General features: G+C 36.5%; 1 protein-coding gene across 4 annotated transcripts in view; it reads right to left on the bottom strand.

Moving 5' to 3' along the window:
* Positions 1 to 5803: 5803 nt before the first annotated feature.
* NCK1 (NCK adaptor protein 1) overlaps positions 5804 to 21424 on the bottom strand; it is a 72026-nt gene continuing 56405 nt past the window's right edge. For all 4 annotated transcript variants that reach the window (XM_054595681.1, XM_054595679.1, XM_054595680.1 and 1 more), the window contains 2 exons: positions 8960 to 9672; positions 5804 to 6965 (listed from right to left, as the gene is read on the bottom strand). In XM_054595681.1, coding sequence (XP_054451656.1) covers positions 6771 to 6965; positions 8960 to 9672 — 908 coding nt within the window. In that variant the 3' untranslated portion in view covers positions 5804 to 6770. The remainder of the gene's footprint in view (positions 6966 to 8959; positions 9673 to 21424) is intronic.

The raw sequence follows: 21424 nt of genomic DNA, 5'->3' as shown, positions 1-21424 counted from the left end.
CTTCCGTAAGGGCTCAAAAAAAATTCAACTTAATAACCACTCCTGTGTTTAGTGCAAGATAGACAATTCAGTTTCATTCTGCATTCCATCTGTCTCCAAAATTTCCCACAGGCTATCTGCAAATTTTCTACATGATCTAAGACATAAATTATTTGAGCCCAGAGATTTATTTAAAGCAATAACTTAACGTTAGATGTCTATTTTCAATGATCTACTTATGTTTTCTTGTTTGAAAGACATTATCATTACATGACATACAGGAAAACATGAACAAAGTGAGTACTTTTTCGTCTCCTATAGTTGTAAATACAAATAAAATTTGCAACATTATTTCAAAATTCCAAAACCAGCTTTTTGGTGAGCTATAAAAACAGCTTAAGCCCTGGCCAGCGTGGCTCAGTTGTTTGGAGCATTGTCCCATGCACTAAAAGGTTGCAGGTTTGATCCCCAGTCAGGGCACATACCTAGGTTGCAAGTTCGATCCCAGGTTGGGGCGTGTGGGAGGCAACTAACTGATGTTTCTCTAAGAGCAATGAAAAAATGTTCTTGGGTGAGGATTGGGGGGAAAAAAAAGCCTAAAAAAGTAATTTGAGTGAAAACATTTAAAAATTAGCCAGTCCAGTAGGTAAATTAAATGTTTGTGTTAAGCCATTGTAGGCATCAGGCCAATTCTGAAATATTTTATATAATGAAGTGCTCAGGCTGACATTTTCAAAATAACACTATGTTTTAAAACTTACCTCTGTGAATATGGCCAATAACTGAAAAACTCCTGATCTTCAAAACCTCACCAAACCTAATTTAGGTGCTACTCATTGAGAACAAACAAGTCTCAGCAAACGGTACTTTCAGATCAAAAGAACAACTTGTTAATAAACTAGTAAACACATATTTTGTTCCCTTGGTCATTTGGTTTAGGTTATGTAACAGCAGGAAATTAGGGTGTATAGTATGCATAGTATGCTGGCTTATAGGTGTTTAGAAGGTGACAAGAGTTGAGTCAGGTGAACCTGCTAAACAAGCTTATCAGAAGAGAGGAACTTCCTATCTTGCCTTGCAATGGAAATCAAGTAAGTATTTCCCCCAGAAGCAGTAATGCGGCACTTTTTAGGATTCACTGGATGCTGTTCAGAACATAAAATTAGGATGTCATCTATCTAATATATCAAATGTCCTTTAAGAAGTGACTACAACCATCTGGAAACAGTTGAAAAATCTATATAAACACAGGATTATGAAGAACCCCCTTAGCCTCCAGCAAAATATTAAAGTGGAAAAATTAAAGCATGCCACAACACTACATTTCCAATTTATTGATTTGGACATTGCATTTGAAGTGTTTCTGATAAATGGTAGTTTCCAGATTCCACACTGAACTCTCCATGTTACTGGTAAAACAGAGCAACAGTAACTGCATTTGGAGATGTGAAGTAGGAGAAAAGGTTGAGAAGACGTTTGTATTGTTTTTTCCCCCGTGTGTATTGGTAAAAATAAGGGGACCATCCATAAGTTCTATATGATATTGCCTTGTGGGAATTCATCTCCAGTATTTGCAGCTACTCATTCTTCAGGGGAAACCAGAACTCTGTACTTCATGTGATATGCCCCAATTATCAAATGTTAAAGATCATTTTTTTAAAGCACTGTGTGGTAAAACTATTTGGCTGTGCCCCGAAGAGGGTAACCTAGCCAAGATAGAATCAAGGAAGACTGAGAATGTACAATATAAATTCAGACTTCTCAATAAGAAAAGGGGCTGGGCTTGCCTGAGAGGAAAAGATGTCTTTTCTTTTTCTCCTTACACAGGTCCCTACAGACAGTAGTAGCCTGCTTCTTTGCAGTCTCTGGATTAGATGAATAATTACAGCAGGACTTTCAGTCAAGATGGAGTAGGCAGACATGCTTCACCTCCTCACACAACCACAGACAGAATCACAACTAAACCTCAGAAGTAACACCCAGAACTGTCAGAAAATCAAAATGTATGAAGTCCAACAACCAAAGATTTAAATAAGTTACATTCATCCAGGCAGGTACAAAGGGAGGAAAATGGGTGGAGAGGTGAGGAGATGCAGTGTGGCACAGAGAGGCAGCAGTGGAACAGGCACAAGCAGTCCCACATTCATATGTGGCAGATAAAAATCAGGAAGGATACCTTGGGAGCAAGCAATCCCAGCCCCATAACTTCTGGTTGTAAAAACCAGTGGGGGTTGGGGTAGCAGAAGAAACTGCCATATTTTCAGGATACTCTGTTTAAAGGGTCTGCGTGGTCTCAGAACATACAAACCCACTCACTCTGGGATTCACTACCAAGGCAACAGCTGGAAGGGCATCAGTCACATAGGGGAAGTGGATGAAGTGACTGGAAATGGGGAAAGTGTCAGGCAAACCTCCAGAAACCAAGCAGTGGCACTGTCCCCTCTCTGAGCCCTTATCCAACACAGAACCACTAGGCAGTGAAGCAGGTTGCCCTGTGTTGGCCATTACCTAAGGCTCCATCCCACACAATCTACAATAGGCCATGCTACTAAGACAGCGAGTCAAAGCATCTCTACCTAATGCACAGAAACAAAACACAGGGAGCCTGCCAAATTGAGGAGACAAAGAAATGTGGCCCGAATGAAAGAAGAGAAGAAAACCCTAGAAAAAGAATGAACTGAAATGGAGATAACCAACCTATCAGATGCAGAGTTCAAAACACTGGTGATCACGATGCTCAAAGAATGCACAGAGTATGGCAAAAACATAAAGGAAGAAATGAAGGTTACACTAAGTGAAATAAAGAGAAATCTACAGGGAGCCAACAGTGAAGGGGAGGAAGCCAAGGTTCAAATCAACAATTTGAAACATAAGGAAGAAGTAAGCAGTCAACAGAATAAGAAGAAAAAAGAATTTAAAAAAACAAGGACAGTGTAAGGACCTCCTGGGACATCTCCAAATACACCAACATCCAAATCATAGGGATGGCAGAAGGAAAAGAGGAAGAGCAAGAAATTGAAAACTTATTTGAAAGTAGTGGGAGGAAGGTGAAGACAAATGTATTTGAAAAAATAAACTAATTTTTTTAAAAAGAAAACTTATTTGAAAAAATAATGAAAGGAAATGTCCCTCATTTGGCGAAGGAAACACACATACAAGTCCAGGAAGCAAAGAAAATCCCAAACAAGTTGGACCCAAAGAGGACCACACCAAGTTACATCATAATTAAAATGCCAAAGGTTAAAGATAAAGAGAAAAATCTTAAAAGCAGCAAGAGAAAAGCAGAGTTACTCACAAGGGAGTTCCCATAAGACTGTCAGCTGATTTCTCAAAAGAAACTCTGCAGGCTAGAATGGACTGGCAAGAAATATTCAAAGTGATGAAAACCAAGGACCTACAACCTAGATTACTCTATCCAGCAAAGCTATCATTTAGAATGGAAGGGCAGGTAAAGTGCTTCCCAGACAAGGTAAATCTAAAGGAGGTTATCATCACCGAGACATTATTACATGAAATGTTGAAGGGACTTAAGGAGATCAAAACTATGAACATTAAAATGGCAACAAATTCACAACTATTCACAGCTGATCTAAAAAAAAACAAAACCAAACTGAGCAAACAACCAGAACAGGAACAGAATCACAGATATGGAGATCATTTGGAGGGTTATCTGCTGGGAGGAGGAAGGGGAAGAATGGGGGAAGGATGCAGGGATTAAGAAGCATAATTGGTAAGTGCAAAATAGACAGGGTGATACTAAGAACAGTATAGGAAATGGAGAAGCCAAAGAACTTATATGCACAACCCATGGACATGAACTGAGGGGGATTGCTGGAGGAAAGCAGGTAATGGGTGGAGGGGAATAAAAGGGCAAAAACTGGGACAACTGCAATAGCATAATCAATATAATATATAAAAAAACAATTACAGTATTAAAGCTGGAAATAACTTGTGTCATAGAAGGATGACCTTTTAATTGTTATTTTCGGTATTTTGGGGGTGTTATTCTAACAAGCCAAGTTGCTCATATGCTAGGCCTTTATTATTCTAGCAATGGTAGTAGATTGCACCTAGCCTTCTTATTCTGTTGATATATCTGCAACACACCATCTTTAATAGTGCTAGGTGCCTATGTTAACTGTGTACAGTCAAAGCTGTATAGTATGTGAAAGATGTTTTTATGACCAACTAACGAATACAGCCAACAATAGTTTTTTACTTACTTACTTTATATAATTTTGAAAAACCTTCCTTCTTCCAAGGTTTTGGAGAAGTTATTTGTGGAAGTGGGCTGGGCAGGGTTATGTGTAATTAAATTGATAGCTAAGTATTTCCTCGCAGGTGGACAAAAATTTCTGTAATACTGTCCTTCCTAGAACTCTCCACTAGTCTAAAAACAAGCTGCACAAAGATGGGGAAATGTGTCACAATATATAGTATAGCAGGTTTGGAATAAGCAAGTCTCATTTGTAATATAAATCCTACTGTGTATATATTTTCTAAGGTTGCTAGTTCTTACAAAAATTGCTTCAAGTAAAATTCATGCTTATAAAACCAGCCATTGATATAAGGACTGGTTTAAGACTTTAAAAAATTTGATAAAATGTCAAAGTACAAAATTAAGTAGTTCCTAGTGAGGTTTTCATCCCGTAAGAACACACACACACAGTAGATATTACTGGCACACATAGGCTATCTGGTAACTCTCTAGTTATTATAAATCTAATTATGGCACAGAAATATGCATTCTGCTTTCAGTGCTACTCTATTCCTAGCTACTTTCTCAAATCCTTACCATCAGCTCAGTGGGGTTTGCTATAAACAGTTCATGTCTGTGATACAAAGTATTAATTAGTCCTTTTTTAGAAAATAAGCTTGCATAAAAAATAAAGCAATGGAGAAGTCTTCATCAGTTTGTTTAAAATTAAATAAAAAGATGTTTACTATCTAATCATTTCAAAACCACTTTAAAATTGTCTTCTTCCATTTACATTCAAGTCATTTTAAAGCAAAAAAAAAAAGATAAGCATACATGACTTTTATTTCCATTAAACTTACCTATTGATCATCTTAAACGGGGCCTGATGTCTAAACACTATGCTGTACATCTGAAACTAATACAAAATAATATCAAATGTAAACTGTAATTTAAAAAAATTAAAAAACAAAGGGAGACTGAGAAAGATAAAGAAATATAAGTTAAAAGGCTTTAAAAGCAGATGTAATGAAGGTGAAAAAATTGTACATCAATATTTTATATCTGCTAACTCATGTTGCTTAATGGGAGAAGCCAGGTCTGCCACCCAGTGGCAACATTAAGGTTTTTAAATGATTTTAAAAACACACACACATTTAAAATAAAATAATTAACAAACCCAAAACTTCATGAATTGGATGACTTCAATTTTAACATCAGTAGTTCTGATATATTAAATGTCTGCTTATAACATATTAAGAAGAGAAACATTCATTTGTTTAGGCTGCACTGGGAAATTCTTGAAAATATATGACTTCCAACTGTTTACAAGTTTTGTGGTTTTAGCAAGTATTTTAAATTAAAATACTCAAAGCTGCCTTGCTTAAATTTAAATCTACAGAATAATGCAGGAAAAACCTGTGATCATAAAATATAGTGGTTTTCTTCTGTGACCTGCAGAAGTAGATTCAAGACTGTAGTAGCTTCCCATCCATACACACAAACTTTTGCTTGGTAAACAAAAACATATTATGAAGCACTTGCAAAAGAAATATTTAAAAAATACTATTCTCTAACCATGAGCACATTCCATCTTTTCCTCTGGTATATATCAATTTTAGTGTCCCAGTAACAAAACTCAAAGGTGAAAGATGGAAATTTAAATAGTACAAATACTATGCTTGATAATTATTGATGTTTTGGGATAGGGGTGAGGGGAGACCAAGTATCTCATTACCTCCTACTTCTCCCAAACTTGGCTGTAGCTTCTTTTTACATCGGTGCAGATATATCTTAATAAAAGATGCTTTGGGAAAATAACACTAGAGGAAAAAATAACACTAGAGCCTCCATTTACAGTTTAAAAAACTGCTTTGTTCTGTTGGAGAACTAGATGAGAAAGCAGGACCAAAAAAAAAAAAAATCTTAGAAACTTATAGAGATTTTTGTTTCTAACAGTTATAAATTCAAATTGTACAAGATATGTTTTCTAAGCTATGTCCTATTTGTTTTGTGTTACAGTGAAGACAATGAAAGAATTTTTTAAAATGGCAGACACAACATACCTGATTGATATTTATCATGCCTTGTGACAAATACCTGAAATTTCTAATTTTCCATTTATTATTGCTATTTTAGTCACAAAAAAGATTAACACTCTCCAAGAAATTTATTTTAGCATTTGCCATATATTGATATAATTTTACATGAAAGGAAATCATTGAGGAAGTGACTAATATGGTGCCCTTACAAGGCAACAGAGGAAAGGCAATAAAAGAAATTCTTCCATATAAAGCCTTTTGATCTGCATCATTTTTTCAAAATATAAAACCTTAATATTAGAAGCGAAGAGAAAAACAGCAAAGGAAATAAAACAGGAGACCAAGGAAAAGGAATTGCTTATGCAGATGCGTTGATACGTAGTATATATGTGTGGGCTGAGTTATAATAAAAATACTTATGTATATTATAGTCAATTCTCATGTAGAGTTAGAAACAGTAATATCCAACCAAGCATGATTGTACTGACATTTTTCTCAGTCTTCAGTTACATGACGAATTAGAGCTGCGCAGCAGACACTTCTGGTCAGCAGTATCATGATAAATGCTTGATAAGATATAATTTTTCTCCTTGTTCACTTGTAAAAATCGGTGCTTTTTTGTAATGTTCTACAAGTTCTTCCATGGTGCTGAATTTACGCTGCCCAATGCAGTAGACAGTCTCTTTTAGCTGGACTTTAAAATGCTTGTTTTTCCCTTGTGCTTTTAGTGATACTGAGAAATCATTTGGCTAAAAAAGAAAAAAACATGTAGGGTAAACACTTTGAAAGACTAGTAATAGCTAAAATGTGAACATTTACTAAGTACTAGGCACTATGTTAAATTATTTATGTCTAAAAACAAACCCATTTTAAAAATGAGAAAATCGAGGCTGAGAGAAGCTAAATTGTCCAAGATCATCCATATAGTTAACACACTCCAAAGTCTCTTAACTAACATGTTCTACCTAACACCACAGCAAATCCTTTAGTTTAACATCTGAAGCACATCTAGAGCTGTATCTTCTCTCCAATCAGACTACTAGAGAAACACATAAGAAAATCCAAGACATCCACCGCCTTTCAATGAGTAACAGCAGTCTTACAGAGTAGCTGAGATAATATTCTGAATTCTCAAAGATGAAAGACACAAAAATGTGAAATAATGCAATCTTTTGAGAGGTCATAAACTCAAATGCTTAAAAGGGACACTAAAAACAAGTAAAAAAGTGACAGGGTAGACAGACAAAGAAAACTACAGTGCACTCTTCCTATCTTCAACCACCTGCTCTTCCTGAGGGGTTATGTTGCAGGCCCCAGTCTAAAGGAGGTGGCCACTTAACTATGATTGTTGCGTTACAGGAATATGAGCTCAATGTTGACAGGCCTTCGAATTTTAAAAAGGAAGCCTGCCATCTGAATTTTTAAAATAAATCTCCCAATATTTAAGTACCAGCAATATATTTAAATGTTTTAAAAAACACTGTGCAGCTCAAACAAAATATGACTAAGACCTCTACTTCAAAAATTCTGCTGCTAAAACCAGTGGTATATTTTGGCTAGTATTTATGCTCAATTAGCCACAAGAAAATACACAGTATTATGCAATAAAGCTACTTCCTGAACTTTAGACTTTTTTTTTTTTTTAATCTAACACTCTTCTGAATAGTCCATTTTTATACAGTTAACTGACAAAGTTTCAAACAGTGGGCTTCTTGAAGACATCTCATGGTTACTTTACCACCTACTCTAAAGTCACTCCCCTCCCTTTTGCCCATTGTTTGTACTGGAAAGCAGGGCCAGGTAAGGGCATCTAACAGAAAACAAATCCATTCTTCCCTATCATCAATCACCTGCTCTTCCTGGGAGGTCATGCTTGTACAGGCCCCATTTCCTGAACTTCATTTCACATTGGCAGTTCAATTAATCCCTGTATCTCCTCTCTCCCCCATCCCTCGTTTACTTACACACACCGCCCCCCCACCTGATTTTCTTCTTTCTTTCACCCTTTTGTACAATCACACATTCACTTTTGTACAACTACATACAAACAAAGCCAATACTAATCATGATTTGAAAAGTGGAAACATAGTAGTATCCTTTTATCAAGGAAAAATAAAGGCCACTTTTTAAGGGAAATGGGTATCATCAAATTCTAATATCCTATAAAGTACCTAAAGAGTCCATGTAACTATTTTCTAATTAAATGTTTATGGTTTTATAGTTTTACTGTTTTACCAATATTAGAATAACATTTAATTTTTATCACAAATGCATTTCAAATACCATGAGTGTAAAAAAAGTTTTTAGGTACATAAAAGTGTATTCCAACTTTAAAAACAGGCAATTTATGAAGACATTAAATATCAATTTTTTTAATTTAAAAATTTCCTTTATTATATGGATGACAGTGCATCTGATAGGCAATTTAACAAATGTTTTCCCAGTTTAGTCTACTGCATTGTTCTACTCTCAGTGATGAAGCCAATGTTAAATTTTCCCCACTTTTCAGTATAATGCAACAAAATATTTCAGGAATGAAAAACCAACAAAACTAGACAAGGCCAAAAAATCCAGTATAGTATCACTGCTAGGACTACATTTTATTGAAAATACATAAAGTTGGAAAGAACATTGACTTTAGCTTCAGAACACTTACGGGGAAGCCACTTAACCTCTCCAATTTTCTATTTCTTTCTTTAATACCCAGAGCTTTATTTACACTTACATTTAAAAACCAACTTACCGAAGACTCACTATCACGAATGAGGAAATCACCTTCGTGCCCTCTTTCATTTAATGCCATTTCTGCTTGATGCCTGGTGACTTTCCCATAATACCAAGGATTGCCAGCAAACTTTCCAGTGAGTGAAGGCCTAATGTAATCACACTGTGGAGGTGATGGTTCCAAACCTGAGGTTAATGGATTATTCTGCATAATGGTAACATAGTTTTTTGGCACCAGACCAACCATTCCATTAATCTTCCTGCATTTCCACCACTCAGGGTCATTTTCAGGTTTTTCAATAACATCCATTACATCTCCTTTCTCAAAATTAAGTTCTTCATCATTGGATGAGCTGAATGGGTAAAGAGCTTGTACCACATGCAACACTTGCCCAGTATTTAGGTTATTGACGACTGCTGCTAGTTTTTCCGACAGAGAACCCACATGGTCACCCAAAGGACTGTCACCTTCCTCAGTTACATAGTTTGAAGGAAACCATCCAACTTGTCCATTGTAGCTACCCCGCCACCACCCATCACTGCATTTCTCCATGACGATCACCTTCGTCCCTTTTATCAATGATAATTCATCCTCTCTTTCCGCCATGTAGTTAAATTTCACATATGCAGGCATGTTGAGATCATAGAGACGTTCCCCTAGGTCAACAGAGCTATCATCAGCAGGAGATGCAGAATCTGGCACACTGGGTTTTCTTTTCACTTTCCCAATGCCTGTTCAGATTGGAAGAAGAAAAAAAAAAGTAATGAGGAGAGAATATAAAACAATGATAACCTAAAAAAAAAAAACAAAAAACAAAAACTTACGCATTATTTAAAAAAATCTTCAACTCTAGTTCTTTTAAGCCTTAAATGGATTCCTCTTTCTCTTTTTTTCTTTAAACAATCCTTATTTATTTTTAGAGAGAGGGGAAGGGAGGGAGAAAGACAGGAACAGAAGACATCACTGTGTGGTTGCCTCTCACATACCCCCCACTTGGGACCTGGCCCAGCAACCCAGGTATGTGCCCCTAAACTGGGAATTGAACCACTGACCCTTTGTTCACAGGCCGGGGCTCAATCCATTGAACCACACCAGCTAGGGCTCTGTTCTTTTTCTTTCCCTCCTGCCCTCCCTTCCCTTCCTTCTATTCTCACGACTAATTTATTTTATAACTAGAAATTTATACCTTTTGCCCACTCCCTTAACCAATTCTCTTTTCATAACCAAACACTTAGCTACAGTTATTATTTGACCGTTCACCTTCTCATCTTTTTACTAGTCGAAAGCCCGGAAATAACTGCAGAATTATAAAGTTGTCCTAAAATAACAAATTTTCTCTTAAATGTAAATAATTTCCCTCATATCTATAATCTAAGTACATAAATGGTCCACCAAACGCATCTCCTTATTCTTAAATCTAGATTTTATAATTAGCTGAATAGAAATAAACAGTAACAACTTACAACTTGATATATGCAGTATAAAGCTGTAGTTTTGTCTGGGTAATATTCTCATTTGCTTCTTACTTCCAAGACCCAGGTTGTTCTATATATTTCTTATGTTTATTTAACAATAATACATTATTTGTTTGCCTTCCTCACTCCAATCCCATGGAAGCTCAACAAGGGCAGGGATTTTTAGTTTGTTCATGGATATAATCCTAAGCATCTCACAATTCTTAATATATACTTGTTGAAAGATATGAGAAAATCACCAAATGGTAATATTATTACAAATGCATGCTACATCATCTCTAGTCAGGCATTTTCACCACTGCCCATTTGTTTTGATTTTTATTTTTAATCCTCACTTGAAGATATGTTTATTGCTTTTCGAGAGGGGAGGAAAGGGAAAGGAAGGAAGAGAAAGAAACATTGATGTCACAGAGAAACATTGACTGGTTGCCTCCCATGAGTGTTCTGACTGGGGATTGAACCAGCAACCTTTTGGAGCACAGGATGACACTCCCACCAACCAAGACACCTGGCCAGGGCACAACTACTTGTTTCTTAGCACATGATTTTGTGTTGCATTTTTACCAAGAAAGCTATTCCTAGGTAAACTTTCTCAACTACTTTCTCTCTCTCAAAACTTTCTCATTACTCATGCCTTTTTTTCACCCACGTTTATATCCTTTTAGGTTCCTGATACCATTTTTACTGCCTCCTTTATGACTCCTGGCCATCCTTGTTTCCTTTTTACTCAGTCTCTTTGTCTAAAATCAACACTCAGATTGCTTCTACTCTATAAAGTTACTTCACTTCTGCTACTCCCTTTAAACTATGCCATTATTTAAAAAAGTTGTTTTTCCTTTTTTCTTCAACTTTTTCACTACTAAATCCTAACTCCTTATAATATGGTCACCTATCTCCACATTAAAACAACTCAATTTTAACCATTCTTATGAAAGTATATCATTTCCTCAGTGCCCATAAGTATCTTTTAGAGTCCTCAGTCCTTTCAAACTCTATGCAGCAATCAATTATCAGATTACTTTCTCCATCATTTTCTCCTTTAACTTCTCCTGTTTTCCGCACTGACTTTGTCTTCTTATTCTTGTGTCTTTGTCTAAGCGCCTCTCAATCTTGTTATAAAATTGCATTCTATTTGTTTACTTGTCTTCTCTTTAATAAGAGAATGAGCTTCCAGAGGGCAGAAAACTGAGTCTTATTACCTTTTCTCTCCAGTGCTTAGCAATACTTACACTAGTAGTAGGAACAAAATGAATGTTTGTGGAATGAATAAACAAAATGATTCTTGAGCGGAAAATGTTTCCTAAGATGCCTTGGACTTCCCCCCTACTTCAAGGAAATCATACACTTTCCATTTTCTGTAACTTCCGTATAGAAGGTTCCAAGGTCTCTTTGTAGCTTTAAGCATTTGGGAATTCAAACACTACAATTCCAATTGTCACTAGACATCCATAAATTTTATCATCAGCACCTCAAATACAAATACCCATGTTCAAATGGAATATCCATAAATCAAACTTCCTCCCTCCCAATTTCCTTACTTCTGGTTAATGGAATATCATCATCCACATTAGGGATTTCTACAGAGTAGAAAATTCTAATCCTTGATCCTTCTAAAAAGAGTAATCTATGAGCTGGCAAATACTGTCAGAATCAATTTTTGCAGAACTCTGAAATCTAAACTCTCAAAAACTAAGGCAAGGCTTAGTGAAAAAAGAAAGCTGTGGCATCTCTCTTAAGTTGCCTACTCACCGTTACTTATATTGCAAATCAGCAGTAACTGTGAGAACAACAATCTGCATTCCTAATGCCAGAAGAAGCACCACAGATCTTATTCTCAAAGAACTATAATTGTGTGTTTCAACCTATCTCAGCTGCCTGAAGGGCCAGAACAATGGCTTGCCTTGTTTTCACCTAACTTGGAGCATTTCAGGGCTTGAGCAGCTTTGCTGAAATCATTTAATTGATACAGTAGCCTGGGGCAAGGAACAACAATTGGGACAAGGAACAGACACTGAAAACACTGGGAAGGAAGAGTTTGTGTTACAGAGCCCAGAACTTGGGGTGTCCAGGAATACAGGATAACCACCATAGATTGGTTGGAGGATGGGAGACATGGAGCAAAGCCATTGAGTTACTTTGTATATCAATAGTAGCAGGCCAGCTTCATACCTGATATGCAAAAACAGTTATTTGGCATAACAGCAGACTAGTCTTCCAGCCTGAGTAGGGTCAGAAAGGTATGCATAACTTTAACCCACGACATAACTGGGAGGCAGCTCCCCTTACAGTGCCTTCATGGGAGCTTGGAGATGGTTCGCTCCACATCACGGAGTCACACCTCCCAGGAATAACTATGGCAACCAGGAAAGGCAGAGAATGCGGAGTGTTAGCAGGTGTAGTCTATTGTGGAAGGAGGAGGAGATGGGGTCACAGAGGAGGTTCCAGGATGTGATTTAAACTAAAGGTGGGTGGCCACGAGGAACAGGGGAAACAATGCAAGATCATGCGGAAAGAAAAGGGGTGGAAGTACTCTTGCTGATGGGCCATGAGGAGGTGCCACGTGGTTTTGGATTAAGAACTGGAGATTGCGGCGACAGTTAGTGGTGCTGGGAACCACGGGAGGCCTGCCCAGCCAAGCACAGATTACTGGGAAGAACTGGGAGTCTAGCCGATATACGGACTTCTATGTCTTTTCCTAAGATATGGTACCTCTGACTAGCCTGACTAGGCAAGGTGGGGAAGGCAGGACTGTGCATGTTGGTGGGTGTTTTAAAGGACTTTGAGATTTAACAGCGGCATTCAGCCATTACTCTAAACCTGTATAATTTTGAATAAATAGTTCATTTCCTTTTCACCAAACTCTGGCACTGAGAGTCACAATTCCTAAGGGCAGTGGGCAAAGAACCATAGTACAGAAAGACCCTGGGGGAGAGGGCTTGTTTCAGTAATGGTATCCTGGACAAGCCCCCAACAGGTTCATATTCTGTGACATTTGGGCAAGGTTATATGTGGGTAATTAGGGCTTGTTTATTTTTTAAAAAGATTTTATTTATTCATTTCTGGAGAGAGGGGAAGGGAGGAAGAGAGGAAGACAAACATCACTGTGTGGTTGCCTCTCTTGCATCCCCAACTGGGGATGTGGCCTGCAACCCAGGCATGTGCCCTGACTGGGAATCTAACCTGTGACCCTTTGATTCGCAGGCCCATACTGGATCCACTGAACCACACCAGTCAGGGCTGGGCTTTTAAAAGATCCTGTGTATACCAGAGGATCAAGATTGCCACAGACATAGCTGGGGCTGGGCAACTGTTCAGCAAAGGCTTGACAAGAGCTTAAACTTTCACCTTTTCTTGACCTTCACATTCTGAAGAAGCAGTGAGTGAAGACTAAGGAAGAGTTACAAATGGCCTAAATGTTGAAAGAGTATTTTTTTTCTTTTTCTTTTGGTTCCAGATATTTAAATTGTCAAATACTAGCTGATCAATAAAGAAACAGAACAGACTTCAGTAGCCACACATGACAAAGAATATAGGCTTTACAAAAATAGTTTAGAAAAGTTATTTAACAAGCAAACAATAACAACCCACAGTAAGAAGCAACAATAAACCCTACAGAAGGGGTAGAATGTGGAAAAAAAACAAACCATATCAATCGAAACTTCTATATCCATCAAAATTGTCCTTCAAAACTAAAGGAGAAATTAAGACACTCCTAGATAAACAAAAACTGAAGGAGTCTGTTATACTAGGCCTGTGTTACAAGAAATGCTTAAAAAAAAAAAGTCTTCCAGGCTGAAATGAAAGGACACTAAACAGTAACTTGAAGAACATGAGGAAATAAAGAACAATGATAAAGATAGCTACACTTGTAAATATAAAAGTCAGTAGTATTACGTTTTTGGCTTGAAAGTAGTATTACTGTTTTTTGGCATATGATTTAACATGTAAATGTATAAAACAACAGTTTCAAATCTGGGTTAATGGGCACATAATGTATAAAGATGGAACTGTGAAGAAGCAGAGTTTTAAATACCATTAAAGCAAAGTTTGTATTAATTCACACTTGCTTGTTAAAATTTCAATTATAAATTTAAAGATAAGCAATAAGAAAAAATAAAATAAATATATACACTTATTTATATATAAATAAGGATAAGCAATATGGAAAAAATATATATATGAAGGGAAACAAAGTACATCAGGAAAATATAACTTACAAAAGAAAGCAGTAATAAAAAAACGAAGGAGGGAAAAATGTGTAAGGCACACATAAAACAAGTAGCAAAACAGCAACAGGCTTTTCTTAATAGTAATTACTTTAAATATAAGTGGATTAAAAAGGAGAATAGATTAAAAACGCTAATACAACTCTATGCTATCTATAAGACATTCACTTTAGATCCAAAGATGCAAACAGGTTTGGAAGTGAAAGCATGGAAAAGATAATCCATAAAAACAGTAACCAAAAGAGAGCTGGAATGGCTATATTGATATCAGACAACAGACTCTAAGAGAAAACTTGTTACAGGAGACAAAGGACATTATATATTGTTAAAAGAATCAGTCCATCAAAAAGAGGTAACAATTAGAAATACATACACAACAATAGAGCCCAAAGACATATAAAGCAAACACTAACAGAATTAAAGAAAAAATTAACAGTCCTACAATACAGTTAAGTGACTTCAATACCTTACTCTCACTAAAGGACAAAACTAGACAAAAGGTTAAGGAAATAGAGGACTTAAACCAACTATAGCTAACAGATATATATGGTATACAACAGCAGAATACATATTTTCCTCCAGTGCACATGAAACACTCTCAATGATAAAATGTATCTTGGCCCAATAAATTTAAGGAGACTGAGATCACATAAAACATCTTCTCTAACCACATGAAATGAAAACAAATAAATAACAGAAGGGAAAATTTAAAAATTCACAAATACCAAGAGGGGACCCCCCCCCAAAAAAAACAGTATAATCTTCTGCAGGGAGGCTCCTTGTAGTACAGCCTTCCCCTACTAGGTTGGTGTTCCAGGAACCCATCTGTATCAGCATACCAACTGGCATGTTGTAAGAGACTGTGTTTGGCTTCAGTGAATTTTTTTTTAACGTTTTGTCAATGCATTTGCCTATTTCATGATCGGTGATTTACAAGCACACCTGCCCACACTGCGCTGAGTATTCAGCCTATGTTGACCAAAAACGGCATGACCTCAATGCCTTACCCTTCCTAGTCACACAATCTTGCCCAGAGAGACTTCCTTTTTTCTTCTTTCCCTCCACCCTCCACCACCCTTTCCCCCAGCATTCTCACCCCCTCCCACAACTTAGTTCATGTTCATGGGTTGTACATATTAAGTTCTTTGGCTTCTTCATTACCTATATTATTCTTAATCTACCTCTGCCTATTTTGTACCTACTATTTATGCTGCTTATTCCCTATACCTTTTCCCACATTCTTCCCATTCCCCCATCTCCATTTCTATGATTCTGTTCCTGTTCTATTTGTTTGCTTTGTTTTGTTTTGTTTTTTAGGTTCAGTTGTTGATAGTTGTGAGTTTGTTGTCATTCTACTGTTCATAGTTTTTGATCTTCTTCTTTTTCTTAGGTAAGTCCCTTTAACAGTTTATATAATAAGGGCTTGGTGATGATGAACTCCTTTAACTTGACCTTATCCGGAAAGCACTTTACCTACCCTACCATTCTAAATGATAGCTTTGCTGGATAGAGTCATCTTGGATGTAGGTCCTTGCCTTTCCTGACTTTGAATACTTCTTGCCAGCCCCTTCTTGCCTGCAAGGTTTCTTTTGAGAAATCAGCTGATAGTCTCACGGGAACTCCTTGGTAGGTAACTGTCTCCTTTTCTCTTGGGGCTTTTAAAATTCTCTCCTCATCTTTATTTAATCTTGGGTAACTTCATTATGCTGTGCCTTGGCGTGTGCTTCCTTGGGTCCAACTTCTTTGGGACTCTCTGAGCTTCCTGGATCTCCTAGAAGTCTATTTCCTTCACCAGGCTGGGGAAGTTCTCCTTAATTATTTTTTCAAATAAGTTTTCAATTTCTTGTTCTTCCTTTTCTCCTACTGGCACCCTTATGATTCGGATGTTGGAATGTTTAAAGTTGTCCAAGAGGTTCCTAAGACTCTCTTCATTGTTTTGAATTCTTGTTTCTTCATTCTGTTCCAGTTGAATGTTTATTTCTTCCTTCTGCTCCCAATTGTTGATTTGAGTCCCAGTTTCCTTCCCTTTAATATTGGTTCCCTGTATATTTTTCTCTAATTCACTTTGCATAACCTTCACTTTTTCCTCCATTTTGCGACCATACTCAACTAACTCAGTGAACACCGAGATTACCAGTGTTTTGAAGTCTGCATCTAATAGATTGGCAATCTGTTCATCACTTAGTTCTATTTTTGGAGCTTTGATCTGTTCTTTCATTTGTGCCATATTTCGTTGTCTTGATGTACCTGTTACACGGGGGGGGGGGGGCAACCCAGGTCACTGCCTTGCGATGCTGTGTGGGGGGGGAGGGGTCTAAGAGGGGAAAATGCCTGTTCCTCAGCTCTTGGCCAGCTTTCAGTCACTTCCCCCGCTACCCACAAGCAAATTGGGCCCTTCTAGTGCTGATTCTTGGGTGGGTGGATTTGTGTACATTCTACGACCCAGTGGATCTCTCCAATGGACTCTCCTGTGAGGCTGGGAGTTTCTCCTGCTGCCACAACCCCCACCAGTTTTTACACCTCCAGAGGTTTTGAGGTTGTTTTTTCCTTGCATTGGAACCCTGGGTTGTGTGGTCTGTCTCGCTTCCCAGCTATTCCTCATAGTTTATCCTCATGCAAATGTGGGACTGCCCAGTCCACCAGTAGTCATCATGCTGCGCGTCCCCTCCACCTTGGCTGCCCATTTCCACCCCTCCTACTGGTAGGGATGAATGTTTCTTCTTTAGCTCCTTGGTTGTCGGACTTTAATACAGTTCTATTTTCTGGCAGCTCTGGTTATTTTTGTTTTTAAATTTGTTGTAGTCCTTCTTTTGTTGTGTAAGGAGGCAAAGTGTATCTACCTACACCTCCATCTTGGCCAGAAGTTGAGACTTTCTTACTTCCCCAGATGAAAAAAGTCCTCAAAGGGAAATGTTTTTCTCGTGTGGACAAGGTGAAACAAAAACAGGGGAAGCACTAACAGGCATCAAAATTGATGGGTTCAAAAACTGATATGAGCAATGGAAAAAATGTCTCAAGAGGTGTATTGCATCAAATGGACAGTACTCTGAAGGTAACTTAAGTTTAAACATGTGCGAGTAAATACACAATTTCTTAGAAATAAATTCTGGGGTTGCTTTTTTTGTTTGGTCCCCCCACCCTTTGTATATGGAACTCAACACAAACAACTGATAGGTCAAAGAAGAAATACAAGTGACATTACAAAATACTTGGAGTAAAATGAAAGTGAAAACATATACCAAAACGTATAGGCTGCAGCACAGCAGGGCTCAGAGGGCAATTTATAGCTCTAAAAGCTTATATTAAAAAAGAAAATCGATCTCAAGTTAACAATCTAACTTCATGCCTTGCGGAACTAGAAAAATATCAAGTGAACAGAAAGGAAGCTAGCAGAAGGAAGGAAATAATAAAGATTAGAGCAGAGATAAACACAAAGAAAATATAAAAATAACAAAAAAAAATCAATGAAACCAAAAGTTGGTCTTTGAAAGTATCAGCAAAATTGACAAATCCTTAGCAATACTGACCAAGAGAAAAGAACGAACTCAAATCAGTAAAATTAGAAATGAAGTGGAGACATTATTAGAGAGCTTATGGAAATAAAATAAGAGCTATAAACTACTACATGCCAATAAATTAGATCACAGAACAAATTGCTAGAAACACACAACCTACCAAAACTGACTCAAGAAAAAATAGAAAATTTATAGCAAGGAAAAGACTGAATCAATAATCAAAAACTTCTCAACAAGGAAAAGTCCAGGACCAGATAGCTCAACTTATAAATTCTACCAAACAGTTCCTTCTCAAACTTTTACAAAGAAAGGAACATCTCCTAAATTATCCTATGAGGCCTTCATGACTCTAATACTAAAGCCAGATAAAAACATCCCAAGAAAACTATTGACTAGTATCGTTCATAAATATAAATATGGATGTAAAAATCTTCAACCTAATAGTTGATTCTTGTTATTCATGGTAGTTATGTTCTATACAGTTACTATGAATAACCAAATATGCAAATACTGAACCATTACTCCTAGGAAGAATACAGGGTTAGGTTCTATAAGCCTCTGTTCACAACATTTTTGTTCAATAATCATAAAACCTTGTTTTATATGTTTCTTTTCAAAGGTACTTTAATATAAATTATTCATTAACATTGAACTCATGCCTGAACGAAGCTTACCTAACACGTGTACTTTTTCCATAAGGCAAGTCAGTTTTTTTTTTAGGCTAGTAACACTAGACAACACCTCAGCACTATGCTTGGGGCCATTTTAAATAGCAAAATCACCCCCCAAAAAATAAAAATGCAGAAAACATCACACTAAATAAGCAGATAGTGAAAAGCACACCTATTTATAGTATATAAATACTATATATATGAAACAAGAAGGCAGAGTATCATCTTGTTCAACCTCAACTGGCAACGTGTATATCAGGCAACTCAACATTTTTGGCACTCTCCACATGACCCCTAAAGCTTCATAAGTATCAATTTGGGGCTTCCAAATAAATTTTATCACATTACAAAATGATCACAAATTACAAAATGATCACAAATAAAAATTATCACATTAACAGAATAAAGGGGGATAAAAGCCCACATGATTATCTCAACTGATGCAGAAAAAACACTTGAAAAAAATCTAACACCTTTTCATGAAAAAGAGTCAGCAAATTAGGACTAGAAGGAAATTTTCTTAAAGGGCATTTATGAAGAACTCACAGTTAACATTACACTCTATAGTGAAAAGACTGAAAGCTTTCCCCCTCAGATTAGGAACAGGATATGGTTGTCCTCTTTCACCACTTCTATTCAACATTGTACTGGAGGTGGTAGCCAGAGCAATTAGGAAAGAAAAAGAAATAAAAGATATCCAAGAAGAAAAAAATAAAATCATCTTTATTCACAATCTTATATATAGAAAATCCTAAAGAATCCACAGGAAATTCAAACTAATAGGTGAATTTAGCAAAGTTGCAAAATTCAAAATCAACACACAAAAATCAGTTGTACTTCTATACTCTAGTGGTGAACAATCTGCGAGGAAATTCTACTTATAATAGCATTAAGAATAAAACACACAGGAATAAATTTAATCACAAAGGTACAAGACTTGTACACTGAACACTACAAAAAATTGCTAAGAGAAATTAAGGACATAAATTCTGTGTTTACAGAGTCAAAGACAGTATTTTTAGATGGCAACACTATCCAAAGTGATCCACACATTCAATGCAGTTTTTAAAGTTCCAATACCCCCTTTGTGTAGAAATGGAAAAAAAGGTGATCCTAAAATTTATATGGAATTGCAAAGGACCAAAATAGCCAAAATAATCTTAAAAAATATAATGAAATAGGAGGACTTACATTTCTCAATTTTAAAACTTACTACAAAGCCACAGTAATCATATCAGTGTGGTGCTAGCATAAAAGGACAGACATATTGACCAATGGAATAGAATTGAGTCCTGAAATACACCTGTACATATATGGTCAACTGATTTTCAACAAGGAGACAATATCATTTAATGGGGAATACAATAGTGTCTTCAACAAATAGTGCTGGGACAACTGGATATCCACATGCAAAAGAATGAAGTTGGATTCCTACTACACCACATATACAAAACTTAACTCAAAATGGAACAACAACACAAATACAATAATTTAAACTTTAAAAGTCTCACAAGAAACCATAGGGTAAAATCTTCATGAGCTTGGATACAGCAATGAATTCTTAAGATTTGACACCAAAAACACAAACAGAAAAAGATAAATTGTACTTCATTAAAATAAAAAAAAATTGTGCAAAGAACACTATTAAGAAAGTGAAAAGACAACCTATAGAATTAGGGAAGAATATTTGCAAATCAAATTCTCATAAGGGTATATATTCAAGACATATAAACAACTCTTAGAACCCAAGAACAAAAAAGAAAAACATCCTTTTTCAAAAAATGGGTAAAGGACTTGAAATAAACATTTGTCCAATTAATATACACAAATGCCGCAAAAGCACATGAAAAGATGCTCAACATCACTGGTCATCAGGAAAAGGCAAATCAAAAGCACAATGAGATACTTCACACCTACTGGATGGCAATAATAAAAACCAAAACAAACCAAATAAAAGGAAAATAACAAGTGTTGCTAAGGATATGGAGAAACTGGAACTCCTCTTACAATGCTGGTCAAAATGTAAAATGGCACAACTGCTGTGGAAAACGGTTTGATGGTTCCTCAAAATGTTAAATACAGAATTACCATATGATCAGTAATTCCACTCTGGGTGTATAACCAAAAGAACTCAAAAAGGTATTCAAACAAATATTTGTACTCAAGTTTTCAGTTTCATTATTCACAATAACCAGAAAGTATAAACAACCTAAATATCCATCAACAAGTGAAGGGATACACAAAGTGGTATATTCATATAATGCAACATTATTCGACCATAAAAGGGATGAAGTAGTGATACATACAACATGGATGCACCTCAAAAACAGTGTGTTAAGTTAAAGAAACAGACACAAAAGACTACACATTATATAAAGGTCACATTTATATGAAAGGGCCAGAATAGGTCAATCCATACTGACAGAAAACAGGTTGGTGGTTTCTAGGGGCTAAAGAAAAAGGGTAATAGGGAGTGACTGCCTAATAGGGATGGGTTTCTTTTTTGGGTGATGGAAATGGTTTGGATTAGACAGATGTGATGGTTGCACATCATTGTTAATGTACTAAATACCATTAAATTGTGTACTTTCAAATC

Source organism: Pteronotus mesoamericanus, unplaced genomic scaffold, assembly GCF_021234165.1.
Source record: "Pteronotus mesoamericanus isolate MK-2021 breed Mesoamerican mustached bat unplaced genomic scaffold, CSHL_Meso_final scaffold_54, whole genome shotgun sequence".
NCBI classification, from domain to species: domain Eukaryota; kingdom Metazoa; phylum Chordata; class Mammalia; order Chiroptera; family Mormoopidae; genus Pteronotus; species Pteronotus mesoamericanus.
Note: the sequence above shows the minus strand (reverse complement) of the source record. Positions and strands in the feature narration are given on the sequence as shown.